The sequence below is a fragment of the Pongo abelii genome, chromosome 6, assembly GCF_028885655.2.
Source record: "Pongo abelii isolate AG06213 chromosome 6, NHGRI_mPonAbe1-v2.0_pri, whole genome shotgun sequence".
Taxonomy (NCBI): Eukaryota; Metazoa; Chordata; class Mammalia; order Primates; family Hominidae; genus Pongo; species Pongo abelii.
The window spans coordinates 57981236-57999432 of record NC_071991.2 but is presented as its reverse complement, the minus strand read 5'-3'; the positions used below and the strand labels follow the sequence as shown (position 1 = coordinate 57999432).

Here is an 18197-nt window from a genome sequence, read left to right as displayed (position 1 = left end):
CTTAGCTCGGCGGACTGGTTGTGGCAGGTCCCGCTCCTGAAAGCCAGCCAGAGGCAAAATTGGGGCTCTTTCTCACCACCCCAGCCCGCCCCTACCTAGAGACTCTACACAGGCTCCCCTGACCCAGAGAAGAAAGTGCAAAGAGCAGGCCCGCAAAAAATAGAAAAGAATCAATATATTTTATTTGGCAAAAAGTTAAATATCATCTCAACACAACAATTTGGTCAGTAGGCCTTGAGGTAACTATTGCAAAATATACAGTGTAAGTTCAGTCTGATGGAAACCCCAGATTCATCAAGGGTAAAAATCTACAGTAGCCCAATGGCAGTTTCATAGTGTATAATTTATTATCAATAAAATTAACTCCGTTACAATCAGCATTCATTTCCTCCGATTAAAATTAAGCATAAACCCTAGGTAGTAACCTTCTGCACATATGTATAGCTCCGAATTTCCTCACTGTTCGTCTGGTGCAAAATCAATATTCAAGCTTGTCTGATTATGCATATTTTCTTTAATCATATAGATTATACATACAATAGACAAGACAGGACTATATAGATAATGGAGAGACTAAAATGCCCGCATTTTTAATGTGGAGAAAACGATGAATCTATGCATCCCCGAGAACACTTAAAAAAATTTTTTTTATTTCACTGGGAAATCCTTACAGCTACTTTACAATCATAGGTTAACAGCCTAGTTATACAGAAGACATATTCCACTACAGAGCTATACTCTATGCAACTGTTTTTTTCCCCTCATAAACAACCTGAGTTCAAATTGAATTCTATCTTCCACAATCACAACGGGTGCATCACCCAGTACACAGAAGTTTGAATCACAAAACATAATTACCACAATAAAACACAGTGTTCAAGTATTTTGGCAGAGCAATCTGCCGCACAAACAGCAAATTAAATTAACTATACAGACTAAAAACTATACAGCCTACCATCAACAGTTGTGCATTATAAAAAGGTAGTTTCTTTCCTTTTAAGTCAAGAACAGGTAGATTTTTAAAAATATATATATACAAGCTAACACACACAGCTATCAGCACTAATGCCCCCCCCCAACTTTTTTTTTTTTTCTTATAGAAAATGGAAAGCTTACAATACCTCCTCCATCAAAGCGGCAGGCCTACGAGCCAGCCTGAACAGAGTTTGCCTTGGGGGAGATGTGGCCTGAGGTTTAGAGCCGCTTTGTGCGGGGATGGTGGAGGCTAGGGTGGGGGTGAGAGAAGGGAGAACGCGGAAGGGGGACGGGCAGTTCTTTCTCTTTCTCTCTAGCTCACCCTTTTTTCTAAATAAACCCAAATGGCATCACTCGTCTTTTGCTCGGTCTTTGTTGATTTTCTTCATTTTCATCCTGCGGTTCTGGAACCAGATTTTGACCTGCCTCTCGGTGAGGTTGAGGAGTCGAGCCACCTCGTACCTGCGGTCCCTGGTGAGGTACATGTTGAACAGAAACTCTTTCTCCAGTTCCAGGGTCTGGTGTTTTGTATAGGGGCAGCGCTTTTTCCGAGTGGAGCGCGCATGAAGCCAGTTGGCCGCTGGGTTATCTGCGGGGAAGAGAAATACTGGGTTTAGGAGGAGAAGACGCACATCCTGCTGGGGCAAATAAGCCTCCTGCGTGGGGTCTCTGGCCGAAGTGCAGAACTCTGCTGAATTGGTTAGGAAAGGCAGTCAGGCCTCGGACACAATGGAACCCTGGCAGACAGACGCACAGACGGTCACTTACAATTGCACGCAGTAAAACTTCGGCTCCCCCTCCCCTCCGAGACCTTCCTTTCTCCTACTCTGTCCTCTTGTCCCCCTTCTCCTTCCTCCCACTCCCTGAACGCTGTATAGAATGAAACTTGGAAACAGATCTCCTTGCCACGCAGAGGCAAAGCATGCTGCCTTGTGTCCTGCAGCAAGATTAGGATTCCTCTGTCCCGTTCACTGACTCGTCTTTCCTTCCCAACCTTTCCCTCTACGCCCCCCACTCCTTATTTAACCTTCCTGGAAGGCCTTCGGAGCTGGGCAAGCCGTCAGGGCGCCCTAAGGCCGTTGATCACGTCTGTGGCTTATTTGAATAATCTGGCATGGGGACCCTTGTGGCCCGGGTCGCCCGCAGCCTCATCTCGGCAGGATTTACGCCGCCACTGGCCGAAGGCAAGAAGTGGAAGGAATCGGCCGTCTCCCCCAGCGTCCCGGCTCCGGCTGCCCTGGCTGCCGCCGCTCACGGACAATCTAGCTGCACAAAAGGCTCTCTGGGCTGCACTGCTTTCGAAGGACGGCCCAAAGTATCTCGGTCCTGGGCCTGGGCAGCCAAGGAGAGGGGCGGCCAGTCTTGGCTAGTCCCGAAGTGCCCGCCCCGCCCCCTCTCGCTGCAGCAGCCGCCTCCTCTCCCGTAGCCCTTCGGGCCGCTCTTCACTGCTCTCCGGACTTGGGGCCCTATCTGAGGCGTCCCAAACACCAACTTCTGGCTCCTGGCCCCAACTCGAGAGGCTTCCAGCGAGGACGAAGGCAGGCTCGAGAGAAACCTGGCGGGCCAGCAGATCCGGGAGGCCGGCGTGGAGGCGGCGGCGGATTTGAAGGGCGGAGAGACTTACTGGGATCGATGGGGGGCTTGTCTCTGCCGCTCTCATTCTCAGCATTGTTTTCAGAGAAGGCGCCTTCGCTGGGTTGTTTTTCTCTATCAACTGGAGGAGAACCACAAGCATAGTCAGTCAGGGACAAAGTGTGAGTGTCAAGCGTGGGACAGTCACCCCTTCTGGCCGACAGCGGTTCAGGTTTAATGCCATAAGGCCGGCTGGAGGGCAAGCCCGCGAAGGAGAGCGCACCGGGCGTGGGCTCCAGCCAGGAGCGCATGTACCTGCCGTCCGGCGCCGCCGCCGCCACGGGCGCCTGGGGGTGCACGTAGGGGTGGTGGTGATGGTGGTGGTACACTGCAGAGGGTACAGCGTTGGCGCCCGCCGCGTGCACCGGGTTCCACGAGGCGCCAAACACCGCCGCCTTGGACTGGAAGCTGCACGGGCTGAAGTCGGGGTGCTCGGCCAGCGTCGCCGCCTGCCGGGGGGGCTGGCCCAGGGTTCCCGGCGCATAGCGGCCAGCGCTCAGCTCATCGGCGGCGTCGGCGCCCAGCAGGAACGAGTCCACGTAGTAGTTGCCCAGGGCCCCAGTGGTGGCCATCGCCGTGCCCAGCGCCTGGCCCGCCCGGCGCGACCCACGGAAATTATGAAACTGCAGATTTCATGTAACAACTTGGTGGCACCAGGGGGGGAAGTACAGTCACCTAATAAGTTGCCGGCGCCCGCGCCCCCATTGGCCGTGCGCGTCACGTGCCCGCCCAACAGAACAATAACGCGTAAATCACTCCGCACGCTATTAATGGCCCGGTGTTTTGCAGTCATAATTTTTATAGCAAAAGCCATATGTTTTTATGTAAAGGGATCGTGCCGCTCTACGATCGGGTTTGTTTTAATTGTGGCCAACGAAGATTAAAAGATCAAATCTAGCCTTGCCTCTGTACTCTCCCGTCTTCCCCCCCTCCCCATACACACACTTCTTAAGCGGACTATTTTATATCACAATTAATCACGCCATCAGGAAGGCGCGGGTCCCGTGTGCGAGTGCGGCCAGTGGAGCCCCTCACATAAAATTAGACAATAATTGAAGCCATAAAAAAGCAGCCAAATCGCATTCTCGCTCTACTGTATTTAAATCTATATTTATGATATTTCATAAGGAGTTATTGTTTCAGAAGCCACACAAGCTGGCGGGAAGCCGGGAACGACCAACAGATTCGTTTGCCTCGCCGTGGCTCCCAGCTGTAAAAATTTACGAGGACTTGGAAAGGTTAGACTGTTGTGTTTGGTTGGCGAGCTCCCTGTAAATAATCCCTGCGGTCCCCGGGAGAGGCGAGTTTACCCCCGGCCGCCCTCGAAAAGTCAAATTCAACGCAGGATCCGTCCCAAACGGAGCCGCCGCCGGCCCTACCAGGGCACTCCAGGCAGGGACCGGCCGCTCAGGGAGTACCGTGGGTGCAGGTCCCCAGAGCTACCCGCCTGGAGCGAGGGGCGCCCGGGCAGCCCTTAAATTCGCCTTTGCTTCGAGGACCCCACGGAGGAGCTGGCCAGGAGGGAGCGGCCAGCCGCCCCCAGGGCGAAGGGTTTGAGAGCCTGGTTGGTTGTGCGGCGCGCTCGGCCCCCGGCCCTCGACCCCACGCACACGCGCGCCCAGCCCGCCCTTCTCATCAGCTGGCAATCAGGATTCCCAGGCGCAGGCGGCTGGCGACCCAGCCCTGTGCTCCAGCCTCAGAGGCTCTAACCATGAGCGCTGCAAGCCTGGTTGCGCTCCCTGAATCCCAGCTGGGGAAAAAACTCCAAGTGGCATCAATGAAAGGCGAGGTCGGTTTGGGAAAAGGCACCCTCTCCTAAGAGACCCCGCAGCTCCGGAGCCTGGGAGGTCCGCACCGATGTGGCCTGTCCCGGGGCCGTGTGAGCCTTTCAGGGCTCCTTCCCCCCTTTCCAGCTACTACTCATGGCCTCGCCTTGGTTACCTACGGGACCCGGCGACTCGGCGGAGAGGTACAAGGCCCAAAGAGAGGCAGCCACAACTCAAGGCCAGGGCTGGAAATTAGAACGGGGAGGGGCACAAGGGCATCGACTCCAGTCCCATTCCTGGGCCTGGCCACGTTGGGGAAGTTTATTTCTCACCCGTTGGGGGTAAATTAAAAGGTCGCAGCCACTCCGTTAATTGGAAGGAAACTCCCCCTGCCCCCAATTCCTAACAGAAAGCAGCGACTCCTACAAAAGGGGTAATCAAATTCACGTGTGGATACTGTGCCTGCAACAGTGTGTTTTTCATTAGCCCACTTCCCCGGCGGCGAGGCTGGCGGCCTCGGGCGCTTCCATCTCTCTCTCTCTCTCTCTTTTTTGCCTTCATGCTCACCAGCAGTTCCAGTAATCCCCCCCTCAAACACCCTGACACACTTCCGGCTGGGACTCCCAAATACCAGCGAGGCTGCCAAGCCGCGCGGATACCGACTGGGTGCCCCTTCCTGCACGCGCGCCTGGAAGAGGGAAGTGGCTGACACGATGAACTGAGACATGGCCCCGTCCTGTCCGCCTCATCTCCCTCCCCCTAATATTTTCCTTGCCCCATAAATTTCTCTAGGTCATGCCCACCCCCAACACAGTCCACCGTGTCCTAAATACCCCGCAGTCCGCCAGGCCTCTGAGATTTTCATTTAAAAAATTAACCCTGGAGGAAACTCTGGCTCCTAATTTTAGGTGTCTGCAAATGGTCTGGGCATGTCTGGATGCCTTTTCCACGTTCTATGCCAGAGAAGACACTGATTATTTTAGTATTTTTTAAGTAACAAAGCTGTTCCTTTAAACAGACTTAGCCCCAAAATAAGAGAATTACTGAACAATTAGCAGGCTTTGAGTGTTAAGCAGATGTTACTGGTGCCTTGAAAGGGGAGAAAAATCAGAAAACCAAATATTGTCTTCCTTCAGCCAAAGTTTTGGAGCCAGAATATTCTGACTTTTTTGTCTGCTTTTATTTTCGAAGTGAAAGATATTGCATATGCATAAAGAAATAATAAATGAGTATAATTTAAAACCGCCCCTTCTCGACTGAGATTTCTAAAACTGTGATCTCTGAAATAAATCCAATACCCTGGTCCAGAAAATGGCAGGGAGGAGTTGAAGGGAATGGGGTGTGTGGTCCTTTCAGACAGCAGGTCGGTGGCTATGCAACGAAAGAGTTCCTGGGCCTCCAGTCCAGGCAGGGAAAGGAAACAGCTTTGTGGGCACGAATCTGTAACTGTGTGTGTTGGGAATAGGGAGAGATAATTTGTTTTCTGTTTTCTGTAGTGAAAATGGTCAGACTGGCTCCCATCTGTAGACTACAATTTGGAACGATGATTCAAGTTTATATCAATGGCTCTGGAATTTGGGATTCTTTTTGCCTATTTAAAACATACTGGCTCTTGGAAGGGTCCCCTTCTCCAGCACCCAGCTGCACAAAGGTATGGAACATATTTTGTACCTAATGGAAGCCACTAGCAAGCAAGCAGTCAAGCTTTGCCCTAGCCAGTCTCCCTCAATGCGGTCAAACCCCAAGCTGTGACCGGCAGGCCGGGAAGAGCCGGCTAAGAGCTTCCCAACGAATGGCCAGGCTCCAGCGAGGCTGGTTGGGCCTCAGCTCCAGTCCCCAGTGAGGCTGGTGAAGGCCTCCCTGCCCTCGATATGGGCACACAAAGCTGCAGCGAATGCCCCCTAATCAGATCTCCTAGTCAGCCGTTAGCGACAGGCGGAGAAGAAACGCAAGGCCGCCGCCATCCGGTCGTGATCATAACCGAGGCCTTGTCTGCACAGAAACACACCAAGCCCAAACCCACCGCCCTCGGCAGCCGCGCCACGCGGGCCCTTCCTCGGCAGACTTCCCAACCTCTACTTGAGCCGCAGAGGAAAGTGAGACCCCCTAGGCTCTCCTGAAGCCAGCCCTGGGCCCCTCCCCAAGGATGCTTTGGGAAGGAGATAAGGAGGTGAGATAGAATCTGGCAGAGACGGAAGATGAAAAAAAGACAAACGGAAGAAAAGAAAGCAGGAAGGAGCAAAGGAAAGAAGAAAAAAGAAAGAAGAGATAAAAGAGGAAGGGAAGACAGGGAAAAGAAGGAAGAAAAGAGACAGAGGCGACTCCTAGCAGCGGCAGAGCTTACAGAGAGAAGGGTAAGTGACAAGGCCAGGATCCCAGCCTGCCCTATCCTTCCTAGTCCAGCCTGAGTCTCCACTGGAAGAAAGTTCTTTCCTGAGCTCACACCCGGGACTAGGGTTTGTGTGTGTGTGTGTGTGTTCCAGCCTTACAAGAGAATGGCAGGAGGTCCCTGGGCAGGCGCAGGCCTCCAGTGGGAGGCTCAGGATGGAAGCGCGCGCCCCTGACCTTGAATGGCCCAAGGCCCAGAATTCCTACCACGCCCCCGGCGTTCGCGAAGGAGCAGCCAACCTAACCCTACCTGCTGTGGTCAGGTGGAGGTGTGTGGTGGAAGGGGAAAGCCGGCCGTCTGGCAAAGCCCTACGGAGAAAGACACGAGGCTCCTGCGCAGGGAAAGCCGAGGTTGTCACCGCAGGCCTGGCACGACCAGGGCTGTGATGCCCCGCCCGGCCCGACCCCCGCGCTCAGAGGTACCTGGAGACGATTTCAACTGAAGTAATGAAGGCAGTGTCGTGCTGTCGAGAGAAAGGTGGATCCCAACAACAGGAAACTACCTAAATCACCGACCAGTTCTGGTGCTGCCCGCGCAGGGCTGCATCGCCCGCCGCCGCCGCCGCCTCCGCCGCCGCCGCCGCAGCCAAGGAGAGAACCCTGCGATCGCGCCTGGCCCAGCCCAGCCCCTAGGCAACCTGCGCCCGCCGCTGCAATGGAGTGCCCCAGGCGGCCGCAAATGCGTCAAGGAAGGGGAAGCCACAGGCCCCAGTAAGGTATGCCTGGGAGGGAGAAGGAGGAAAAGAGAGGGAGGAAAGGCAGGGAGAGAGGAATAAAGGCGAGTAGCAGGCGAGACGAGAGCAGCTCCAAGAAGCAGTGTGCGCGCTGCTTTCCCAAATCTTGCAGCCCAGCGAGCCGGCGCCAAGCGGCGGTAGCCGTGGAAGGCTCTAAAGCGCTAGGGACGGTACAGATCCCAGCTCCCTGTCCGGCCCCGGCCTTCTGCCTCTCGCTCTCCCCACTCTCCCTCCTAGCTGCCCGCCCGCCGGGGCGCGCGCTCCTGCGCCCCCTCCCCCTAGCGCCCCCACCCCCCACCCCACAACTCTGGCAAGCAGGAAACGCGTGGCCCTAAGGAGGGCCGCCAGGTGGGGGAGGCCGTACTAGGGGAGGGGGAGGCCCCCATGCAGTTCAGCCCGGGTCCACCTAACGGCTGCCTTCAGCGGCTAGAGATGCGCTGTGAGCCAGGCCTGCTCCCCGATTCAGATTGAGGGTCATCTGAGACCCAGACACCCGCAAAATAACCGGCCTCTGCAAGCCTCCCTGGAGCTCCCGAAAGAAATCCTGTTTGGCTTCCTCTGTCTATGCAGCTCCCCTCTCAACTGAAATCACTGGTCCAAGACAGCCACAATCCAGATATACTAGCAAGCCATAAAACTGAACAAAAGCCGACAAACCTTACGGCACCAGGGCTATAGGGCCCAGACAAATTACGACCGTCTAGGTAATATTTAAATAGATGCCTAAAGTAATTGCAGGGGGCTCGGGTTAGTCCTCCTGTTGTAAAAGTGGTGAACGGGATAAAGTGGAAGGTGAAGATAAGTCAAAAAAGAGGTAAAATTAAAAAGCTTCATTCCACAGCTTTTATTCTATACGAACATAAACATCGTCTTTTTCCACGCACAGCAGCAATACAATATTAATTTATTCTGATTTAAGATTAGAAGTAAATAGAGCTAGAACTAACATTTATAATAATGATAGAATGCATTTGCTTAAAACAAGATTGGCAATTCTTCATAATAATAGACATTTATACAGATTTGTATTTATAGTTTTTTTCTTTTTCTGCATCTACAGGTTTGACCCTTTTATGCATGTAACTTCACAGTATAAAGGAAATCCAAACAATGTCTCCCTTCTCTAGTTTATTCCGCTTACCCCAGTCCTCCTAGGCTTCTGTGAATTTCAGAAAGCAAAAACAACAACAAAAAAAACTTTTTGTTCAAGGTGATTTAAAAAAACAACTTCACAAGATAGGGAGAATTGTGGTGTGCTTGTCACGTTACCAGTGGTAACAATTTTAATGACAAAAAAAATCCACTAATTCCAAATGCATAAAAAAAACTACATTATTTATCTACAGCCAGAAGGATATGGAAATTTAGAGGTAAATGAAACATTTTAGTCAGGCAATGTAAGACCTTACAGAAACTGGAAGAGAAGTCCCCTTCTCTTGGTAATTCTTTTTATTTTTTTTTCTTTTTAAAGCTGGGATATCTTACAGAGGAAGGAAAAATTAATCTTTTTTACTTTCTTTCTCACTTTTTAAATCAGCCAAAGTCAAGCCCGTTTGCCAACCTGCGTGTCCATGCCTGTAAGCCCTTCTCTCGGCCAAGGAAGAAAGGAAGAAAGAAAAAAGAAACCCAGGGGCCTGTATCCCCTGATTAAACACAGCACAGCACTCCAGGCAGACATGCCCGGTGTCGGCTCCTTTGCACCATTGACCTCAGGCCAGACACCTCAGCGCCAACAATGGGACCTCGGCCTTCCGGCTAGGTTTGCCCCAGGCTGGGCAGGAAACCAGCTCAGCCGAAGACAGGGGCCATTTCGAGCAGTGGGACCCCAAGACAGCAAACCCAGCCCAGTCACGACTTGACACTTAGGACAATATCTATCTCTATAGAATTTTAGCACGATATGGCTTTTTCTCCCAGAAAACAACAAATAAACCAGCACCAAGCAGACACAAAGAAACAAAAAGTCAGAACAAACCAGCCCTGCACAGATGTAACGGCCCAGGAGATGGCGAGTGTAGGAGGGAGGAACAGGGCTCCAGCACAGGTGCGAGTTCCTGGGCAGAGGCTGAAGACAGAGAGAGGGGACCAGCGCTCGGAAAGTGAAAAAACTGCGTCGCCTGGAGATTCATCAGGAAAAATTAAAGTTGGCTGTGAGCTCCCGGATCCGGTTTTCTCTATTCATTTTCTTCAGTTTCATCCTGCGGTTCTGAAACCAGATTTTCACTTGTCTGTCCGTGAGGTGGACGCTGCGGCTAATCTCTAGGCGCCGCTCTCGAGTAAGGTACATGTTGAACAGAAACTCCTTCTCCAGCTCCAGTGTCTGGTGCTTCGTGTAGGGGCAGCGCTTCTTCCGACCACTCTTTGCGGTGAGCCAGTTGGCTGCGTTTTCACCTTTGGAATTGCCTGGCATGTAAGAGAATAAAGAGGGGATGATTAAGTCGAGGCCACACGGGCTGCCCGCGGGGGTGAATTGCCTCGGTTTCTCCCATAAGACAGATGTCCCAAGTCACAGAGAAGAGAGTCGTGCCCCCGTTTTTGGCTTGCTGAGAGCAAGCAGTTCCTCCAACAGTCATGATAAAAATTGAGTGGGCCTTCAATCTGCATGACCCTTCCAATTTACATTTCCCCCACTTTTCCAAACACCTGTTTTAGCACTAAGCCGTAGATGCTTGCAGAAGGAAAGGCCTGGGAGGGCAGGCTGTACATCTTGAACTTAACGCTTTTCTTTGCTTCTTGCCATATGGCAGACAAGCATTTCCTGTAGCCCCCAGGCTAGGAGCACAGGGTGCTTTCTTGGAAGGTAGGCCAGGCAGCTTGGCTGTCTCACCCCAAGGCCCTGATTGCCCAAGACTCGATAAGGGGAGAAAGAAGGTCATCATTGGTCCAATGGGGAAGGCAGGAAAAACCGATTCGGGGGTCAAGGGCCCTCCCTCAAGTTTCTCCAGGAGCCAGGGGTAGATAGCTGGGCGATTCCGAGGTCCAGGGGAAGCGAAATAGCCCTTCTTTGGCTCTCAGCTCAGGGCCCCCAGCTTCCAGGCCGGATTTGCCTTTTCTTCTTCCCGCAACGAAGATTCCCGCCCCTCAGCAACTTTGAAAAAAGCATGGGGGATCGTAAACTCGAACTTCGCCGGTTAATGGGCTTATTTATTGGCGCTGGCGGCTGCTTATTTTGGATGCCTTACAAACATCCGCGCTATCTGCGGGCGAGCTACTTTCCCTCCCTCCCCCTCCCCCCGCGTGGGCCGCGCCGCGCAGGCTGGGCAGGGACCAGGGCTCTGGGTGCTCCCGGCCACAGGAAAGAGTGCACAGGAGGCCTGCTCGCTGGTGTCCTCGACCCTAATCAGGGGGAGCTGAGGCCAGCGCCGAGGACTTCTTGCTGTGGGGCGCTAAGCCGGACATGAATTTTACTGCGTCCCCACGCCCAAATATTAAAAAGCAAGTTCACAAGGTCAGCCTGCCTGCAGCTTGGGCCAAGGCCGGCCTGCTGCTGCGCGGGCTCCTAGTTTTCTTATCCTTCTCCTCCTTGCGTCTGCCTGTCTGCCCGCCTGACTGCAGCCCTCTGCAGCCCTGCTTACCCAGGGAGTCCTTCTCCGGCGAGGCTTTGCTGCTCTCGGAAGGGGCCGGGGAGAGCTCCTCCGCGGCCGAGGACGACGCGTGCGCCTCCTCGTCGCCCTGCGAGCCCCCGCCGCTGCCGCAAGCCAGCGTGGGGGGCGGCGGCGAATCGAGGGCTCGCTCCTTCCGGGCCGCATCGGCCGAGCCGGAGGCTAGCGCGGGCGGTGGATCGAAACCGCGCCCCGGGGGCTGCGCGGGGAACGGGCCAGCCCCGAGTTGCTGCGCGCCGCCGCCGCCGCTGCCATAGCCCTTGGCCGTGCCGTAGGCCTGAGAAAGGCGGAAGTAGCCAGGCACTGGCACCCCGCTGGAGGCGCCCAGGGCGCAGCCGTCCGGCGGCGGGCCCCGCGGGAAGGGAGCCAGTTCGGCAGCGGTGGCCGAGCCTTTGGGGCATTTGTCCGCCGAGTCGTAGAGGCAGTAGGAGCTCTCTTCTTTGATGTTCTGAGCGAAAGAGCACGAGGTGGCCTGCGGCGGGGGTTGGGGTGGTTGCGGCGGGGGCGGCGGCTGCTGCTGGGGTGGCGGCGGCGGCCCCTCAGGCGGCTCCATCCGGCAGGACCGGGGCGCGTCTAGCCACAGGTCTATGGGCGCGGGCCCGTAGCCGTGCGCCCCGGGACCTAGAACCCCGCCACCGCCGCCCGGCGACGCTGCCTCATTGCGCTTGCCGCCCAGCGCAGGGAAGAGCCCGCAGCTCTGCAGCCCGTAGGGCAGGTCGGCGGCGGGCGGCAGGTAGACCCCGCCGTGGGCGTAGTAACCGCCACCTCCGCCGCCCCCCGCGCCACCGCCACCGCCGCCTGCCTCGCCTCTGCCCGAGCTGATGAGCGAGTCGACCAAAAAAGAGTTCGCGGCGGGGCTCTCCGAGCATGACATTGTTGTGGGATAATTTGGCGAAGGGAGCAGATAGCCCTTTCTGGCTGACATTTCTTGTGCAAAACATGCTGAATACGATTAGCAATCCCCCCGCACCGCGGCGGGCGCCCGCAGCCAATCCCGAGCCAGAGTTTCCGCGCGACCACTCCCAGTTTGGTTTCGTAGGCGCGGGGCCGCTCTCCGAGGGCGCCCTCAGAGCCCGCGATTGATATAAATATGTAATCTGTATTGATGGGCCAGGAGACGCACGCCCGACACCTTGGCCCGAAGGCCAGGAGCTGTGGGGGCTGCCCCAACGTGGCTGGTGGGGGGCCTGGCCATTGGGCTCGCCCCGCCCCTACCCGGACGTGAGCCCCATACCGGGGTCCGTTAGAAGCGCCCTTGGGCCCCGCGCAGTTAACAAGTGGGGTGTTTATGGTGCGTGCCCAGTCTGCCTTGGGTGCTCACCATCCCTGTGGCAGAAGCTGCCACTAGTCCCCGGTGTACTCTGACCACTGAAGGGGCCATGTCGGGGACTCACGCGCTTCCCATTCAGCTCTGGATCTGGAGCTGGCCCCTTGTCTGAATTCTGCCTCCCTAAAAGTGGCGAACCTGGCCCTATGGCCGTCAGGATTCTCAGAGTGTCAGGAGCCCAGAGTGAACTGGAAGCTGACTTGCCTCTACTTCCAGTATCCAGTATCTACTTCCAGTATCCCACATTTTTCCCCAAAATGCAGTGGTTGTTCCCTAGCCCCTAACCCCCAACACTTTTCTCCCCTAGTCCGTTGATCCAGTTAGGATCTTCTCCTCTGGTGTTGTGCTCACCTAGCTTGCCTTCTCTACAACTCCTGTCAGTGGACTTTGGTGGGCTGGCAGGACTGGGGGTGGGAAGCGGCTGCCAGCCTTGATGGAAAGACGGCCCCACTCCCACTCCCAAGGCCAGAGCCAGATTCAAGCATCCCCTCATGACCTAGGGAAGACTCTAAGCCCACAGTCATTTCGGGGAAGTAAAGTGCTGGCCCTGGGGTCCTTGGCTGGCCCAAAGTGAGAGACTTGGAGGGGTGTGCCCGGTGTACACCTCTGCTGCCTTATGTTCCTGCTCTCCTGTTAGCTTTGGCACTCATATGCTCCTGGAGGCTACAACAAGAACCAGTGTCACTACACTCCTGCCTCTCTGTCCCCTCCCCTCTTCCCCTCCCTCCCATACCCTCAGCTAGGGCAGTCCTTGCTCCTGTAGTGTGTGCATTTTAACGAGGCCCCGGTGAGGAAATCCCTTCCCTGCAAGGCCGGGCTGGGTTCCTGGTCCTGTTATAAGAGCATGTGGAGGCCAGGCCCTTTGCTCAGCAGGCTCACGGGCTCTGTTTTAGCCAACTGGAAATGGTCGGCCTGGGGTGCTAGCTCCCAAGTGTGAGCCTCATGCTAGTCTCAGGAAATGCAACTTTTTCCGGCCAGATCCAGTGGAGCCCGAGAGGTCGCTGCCTTGGACCTGGCCTGTGGGCTACAGGTCTCCAGGATACTCCAGGCCTGCCCGCCCCTCCGGCTCCAGTCGGAGCTGGCATTACTGAACGCCGGCATCCTAGGAAATAGACGGCTCAGGCCGATGCCTTCAGCTGGGAAAGACTCTTGCATCCGGGTCATACGCGGCACTTCGCCTCCTTCCTCCCAGTGTGAATCCAGCCCAAGGTGGAAGACGAGCCTGAGAGGACCCTGAAAGCGCAGAGAGAGCTGTCTAGGTAGAGCTCCAGCTCTGGCTTCTGAGATTCAAGCAGCTGCGGTCGCTGCGGGCCGTGGCTGCTCCGAGCTCCGGGCCCAGAAGGCCGCTCCACCGCTAGCGCGGCACTCCAGCCACTTCAACCTCGGCGCCCCACGGTGACCCGGCCTTGAGGACTGAGCATCAGGGTGCCGAGGAGGAGGATGGAGAGAAAAAGAGAGAGATAGAAGGAGAGACGGACAGAGGGAGAGAAAAGAGAGAGAGAAACAGGAGGGGAGAGAGAATAAGAAAGCCAGTTCTCTCCAGCCTGACAGGGTCTTGAAGCTGCAGCAGCGGCTTAGAGGAATCAAGACAGGGTCTGTGCCGAGAGATCATTAACTCTCCTTCGCTCTTCGCATGCTCCTGCGCCCAAGGCCAAGGCAAATTCTCTACCTGCTAGGCCCATGAGACGGACGAACCTGAGTGCAGAAAAGCTTCAGAGCACCGCAGCCAGTGGCCCTATCTTTAGCTTCCCGGATCTGCCTGGTCCTTACTCTGCTCACCAGACGGGTGGAACTGGCTGGGACTGTTGCCCTTAGCAATGCCACCTGGAAATGCCACAGACCTGGGGACTGCCTAGGAAGGAAGCTTTGCTCTTCAGCACTGCCCATGCCTCTCAGAAAAGCTGTGTCATTTGGGAAGTGAGTCGCAAGAGCTTCGAGGTTTCCTCATGGATAATGAGCCGTAGCAGGTCAGTGGGCCAGGACTTGGGCCTAGAGTCATGCCTCTCCAGGCTAAATGCAGAAAGCAACTTCCCAGGCCGACATCTGGGAAGGTCCAGTATATGTTTGAGATAGTGGAGGCCATACAAATAAAGTAAAAGACAATGATCTTAACCTATCTTTCCTAACCTTTTAGGGAGACAGGACCCTTCTGGAAAATCTAAGTTTTGACTCATTCTGTGAAAAATGCATATCTGTATATTCCCACAGTTTGATCCATCATTTCAAAGGAGTTGACACACCCCTCAGTCTTTTCCTTGGGTCCTCCAGAGTCCCCCAGTGTCCTGGGACTTGGGGGCCCTGCCAATTTGGCTGGTAAGACAAGCTGGGTGCCCTGCGGCAGACAGCTCGGGTCAGGGCCCTGTAGGGCAGCCAAATGGGCTTCTAGGCTGAATAGAATCCAGGGACCTGCACGTGCCAACCAAGGTTACAAAAGTCAGTTTGTATTACATCTGCTACAAAAGGCTGCCCCAGCTGAAGAGTAGAGGAGCTGGAAGGCCTGCTATGGGCCTCGTAGGCCGTGGCATTGGCACTTGGGTCTTCAGTGACCTTTCTGTGGTGAGCCAGATGTGTTTTTTTAGCATGACTTTTTCCCCCTTGTAATAAACCAAACGGGATGTTGGGCTTGAGCTCCTTCTTGCTTTTAAAAAGAGTGTGTAAGCTCGTGTATGGCAGCCCCTCTCTGGCCCAGGACTGCCTTCCAACTCCCACCAGGGCTTGCTGAGCGGGAAACGCAGCGAGACACTGCCTGTGAGCTGGCCGGCTGCAGGCGGGCCAGCTGCTGCTGGTTCAAATGAGAGGATACTAACGCAGCAGAAGCTCAAGTTAAACGCCTCCTTGGCCCTCTCAGTTGATCTCCTAGCCCCCAGCATCCCTGACCGACCCCCAAGGCTCCCATGCTCTCTAGACTTTAACACTGAAGTGTTAGGTTTCTCAATAAAATATTCCACTTATTGAGCGCCTCGGCTTTCCTGAGATTCCCCACCCCAAGAGATGAAGAAAGCGATTCAATTGTAGTGTGGGTCGGCTTTCAAGCACTTTTCCTCCCTCGTGCTCGTTTGCCTTCTTTCTTTTTTGCCATTCTTCCCAGCTACTAAATTTCTCCCTCTCCCTCAGGGTAACTTTGACCTAAATCTTCAGTGCCTGCTTGCCTCAACCAGGCCTTATGCAGCGGTTACACAGTCACCTCCAGAGCCCATGTTTTATTTAGGAGGAAATATTGCCCATTTCTACCTGGGTAATAACCCGCCAGCACTATGGGGCCAAAGTAAACACCAGGCCCATGGATTAAGCCCTTCAGCAAGGATTAGGCTGCAGTTCACTAGGTATTCCTTCTGAGTAGGCCCTTGTAAGCAATGAGAAATAAACTATTATGAAAAACAAGTTCCTAACGAAAAGATACCAGGTCCTGAGATCGAAACTGCTAGTAAACAATTTGTATCTGGAGGGCACTCTCAATGCTTTCAAGGCTCTGAATTATCCAGCGGTGGAGTTGGACTGCAGTCCCACAGAGGAAAAATAAAGGCTGCTTTTACATATCTGGCTTTAGCAAAAAAAGAAAAAAAAATCAGAGCTTCTCATATCCACGCATTTATGCATAGTTAGAAAATTTTTCCACAAGCAATGATGTTCTTTTCCCATTCATCTTTAAGAATGTCAACATTTTCAGGGATATTTGATGTGTCTGTTTTGAATCTATCAGGTGCAATCTATTACTAAACAACATACTTTTAAAGTTTTCTAAATCCAACCATTGAGATGGCCCTTCCCCTGTTAGGGAAGCATTGGGGCCTTTTCACACACCCTTTGAATTGCAATATTCTTAGTTTTGTTCATAATAAACCGCCTCTGGCCTTAGAACTAGAGGCGGCTCTGGCGTTGTAGGGAGGGCTTCCACTGCAGAGAGCAGCTCACTGGGTGAGCGCTCATTTCTTGCCTTGTTGCTTTGCTCCGGCATAGTTTGGGAGCCAGCCTTCAACAAAGACTAGTAACTATGATAGGCAAAATTTACACAACAAACAGGCAGTGCCTACTTTCTCTGGGATTCCCCCCACTCACCACGCACTGTATATTTGGGAAAAGAAAAAGATGTGGGAAACTAATGGAAAAATAGTAGAAAAAATTAAATATAGGAGAAAGAAGGAATTTGAATCGACCCTCCAAAATGTAAGGGAAATTTTTCATTTAAAATGTGTTTGATGACAACCCCAATGGAGTGATTGCTCCGTCAAAATTTATCCTCGGTTCCAGCTTTTTAAAAAAAGTATTAGTATTTACCAATACATTTTTGCATATTTGCAAAATATCTTTTACAAAAGATCTAATTTTCACATGTAAGAAATTGCTGCAAAATTGCAGCTGGGTTTATAACAGTGCACTCCAAGTATGCAACACAGAGACTTGTCTGGCACTCTCAAAAATCACATACGACTTCTCCGAATTGGCCTTTTTCGGAACAAAGGTTTTCTCCAAGCTGCTGGGCAGACCTAGAGATGCACCTAGTAGGAAACCAGTGACCTCCAGGACGTCTGCCCCTGGGAATAAGCTTGCCTTAGCGGCTGCAGACTTCTACCACCCCATTGTTTAGAATGCAAACTTTGTTTTCCTCAACCCCCGATCACCTTTTTTTTTTTTTTTTTTTTTTTTGCCCTCCCACAACCCCCTATCCCAGCACAGCTGAAACACTTTCGCCTAGATGCCTCTCATCCCTAGCCCATTCTATTCTGTATATTTCTACAAAATCGAAAGATTCGCCTTGGGTGAAATGCTGGCGCAAGGAGCTAAAATCCTCAACTTTTCTACTTAGGCCTCCCCCTGCTTTCCAACCTTCGGGAGCAATGGGGTGGGGGCTCCCTACCGCGTCACCCTACAAACCCATCCACGTTCCCGAGAGCCCTGCTTAGACATCGGCCACCTCCCCACTCCCGCCCCACCAGACTGAAATTGCTAAACTTGTGGCCTCTTACCTTGACACATTTCCGAAATCACTGCCAAGGGGCAGCTGGCTTCTCCGCGCGGCGACGCTCGCGAGGCCTAGCGAATGCGCGTTGCTTTAAATTACAATACCAATCACTTCTTGAGGGTGAGCCCCCTTTTTCTGATATGAAGGGGAGCGGGACAAGTGAAATAATGTACCGTGCTGCTCTTAGTATCAGAAGCAAACAAAGGCCAAGAATCACGCTGGAGTTCCCGGCTCCCCGGCGGCTTTGACATTGATCGGAAGTGCGCCATCTCGTGGCGGCTGCGCGCCTAGGTCGGGCCGGAGCTCCAGCCCCGAGCCGAGAGAGGGAAACCAGCTCCGGGCAGAGAGAGGAGAGAGACAAGAGGATGTGCCCAGCCCGCTGCTATTGAGATCTCATTTTTACATCTAAGAAATCGCTGCAAAACCCCAGCCGGGTTTATAGCGGCGCATTCCAAATATGCAAATTGGCCGGCCCCGGACGGGTTTACGACCACATTGTCACAGCCATCGGAGGATGGGCTTTTATAGGGCTCAGAAATCAAACCCGCGCCCGCCCGCCGCCCGCCCGCGAGCAGTCCTCCTGGCTAGACTCTCTCTAGCAACTTGAGAGACTTTGGTTAATCTTTAACCATCCCAAAAGAAGACTTTCCCTAAACCCAGGCTTCCCAGCCCGCCCCCTCCCTGCCCCCCAGGAGGGCCCTTGTTCGTCTCTGCGTGTCTGCCTATCAACCTAGACATTCATCTCTGGATCTGTCCCACACCCCTTTCAGCTCGATTTCCCCAGTCGCGCCAGTTAGACAAACACACAAACAA

General features: G+C 53.8%; 2 protein-coding genes and 1 long non-coding RNA gene across 3 annotated transcripts; 1 reads left to right on the top strand and 2 right to left on the bottom strand.

The window, feature by feature from the left end:
* Positions 1-160: 160 nt before the first annotated feature.
* Positions 161-5323, bottom strand: HOXA9 (homeobox A9). The gene is made up of 2 exons (XM_003777073.5): positions 2600-5323; positions 161-1564 (listed from the first exon to the last, which is right to left on the bottom strand). The coding sequence occupies exons 1-2, from the start codon at positions 3177-3179 to the stop codon at positions 1326-1328; spliced, it is 819 nt and encodes a 272-aa protein (XP_003777121.2). The 5' UTR covers positions 3180-5323; the 3' UTR covers positions 161-1325.
* Positions 5324-6461: 1138 nt separating this feature from the next.
* On the top strand, positions 6462-9942 carry LOC134761765 (uncharacterized). Its single transcript, XR_010140860.1, has 2 exons — positions 6462-7477; positions 9033-9942. It is a non-coding gene; the product is annotated as an uncharacterized LOC134761765 (long non-coding RNA).
* Positions 8325-15967, bottom strand: HOXA10 (homeobox A10). The gene is made up of 2 exons (XM_024250297.3): positions 11071-15967; positions 8325-9898 (listed from the first exon to the last, which is right to left on the bottom strand). The coding sequence occupies exons 1-2, from the start codon at positions 12020-12022 to the stop codon at positions 9624-9626; spliced, it is 1227 nt and encodes a 408-aa protein (XP_024106065.1). The 5' UTR covers positions 12023-15967; the 3' UTR covers positions 8325-9623.
* Positions 15968-18197: the final 2230 nt, after the last annotated feature.

What these genes read in the sequence shown, in the direction of transcription:
- HOXA9 (XM_003777073.5), bottom strand. Translation starts at nt 3,179, where the DNA reads ATGGCCACCACTGGGGCCCTGGGCAACTACTACGTGGACTCGTTCCTG. An exon ending in CAAGCCCCCCATCGATCCCA is followed by an intron (nt 1,565 to 2,599) that starts GTAAGTCTCTCC and finishes TCTTCCCCGCAG; the next exon opens with ATAACCCAGCGGCCAACTGG.
- HOXA10 (XM_024250297.3), bottom strand. Translation starts at nt 12,022, where the DNA reads ATGTCAGCCAGAAAGGGCTATCTGCTCCCTTCGCCAAATTATCCCACA. An exon ending in GCCGGAGAAGGACTCCCTGG is followed by an intron (nt 9,899 to 11,070) that starts GTAAGCAGGGCT and finishes CTTACATGCCAG; the next exon opens with GCAATTCCAAAGGTGAAAAC.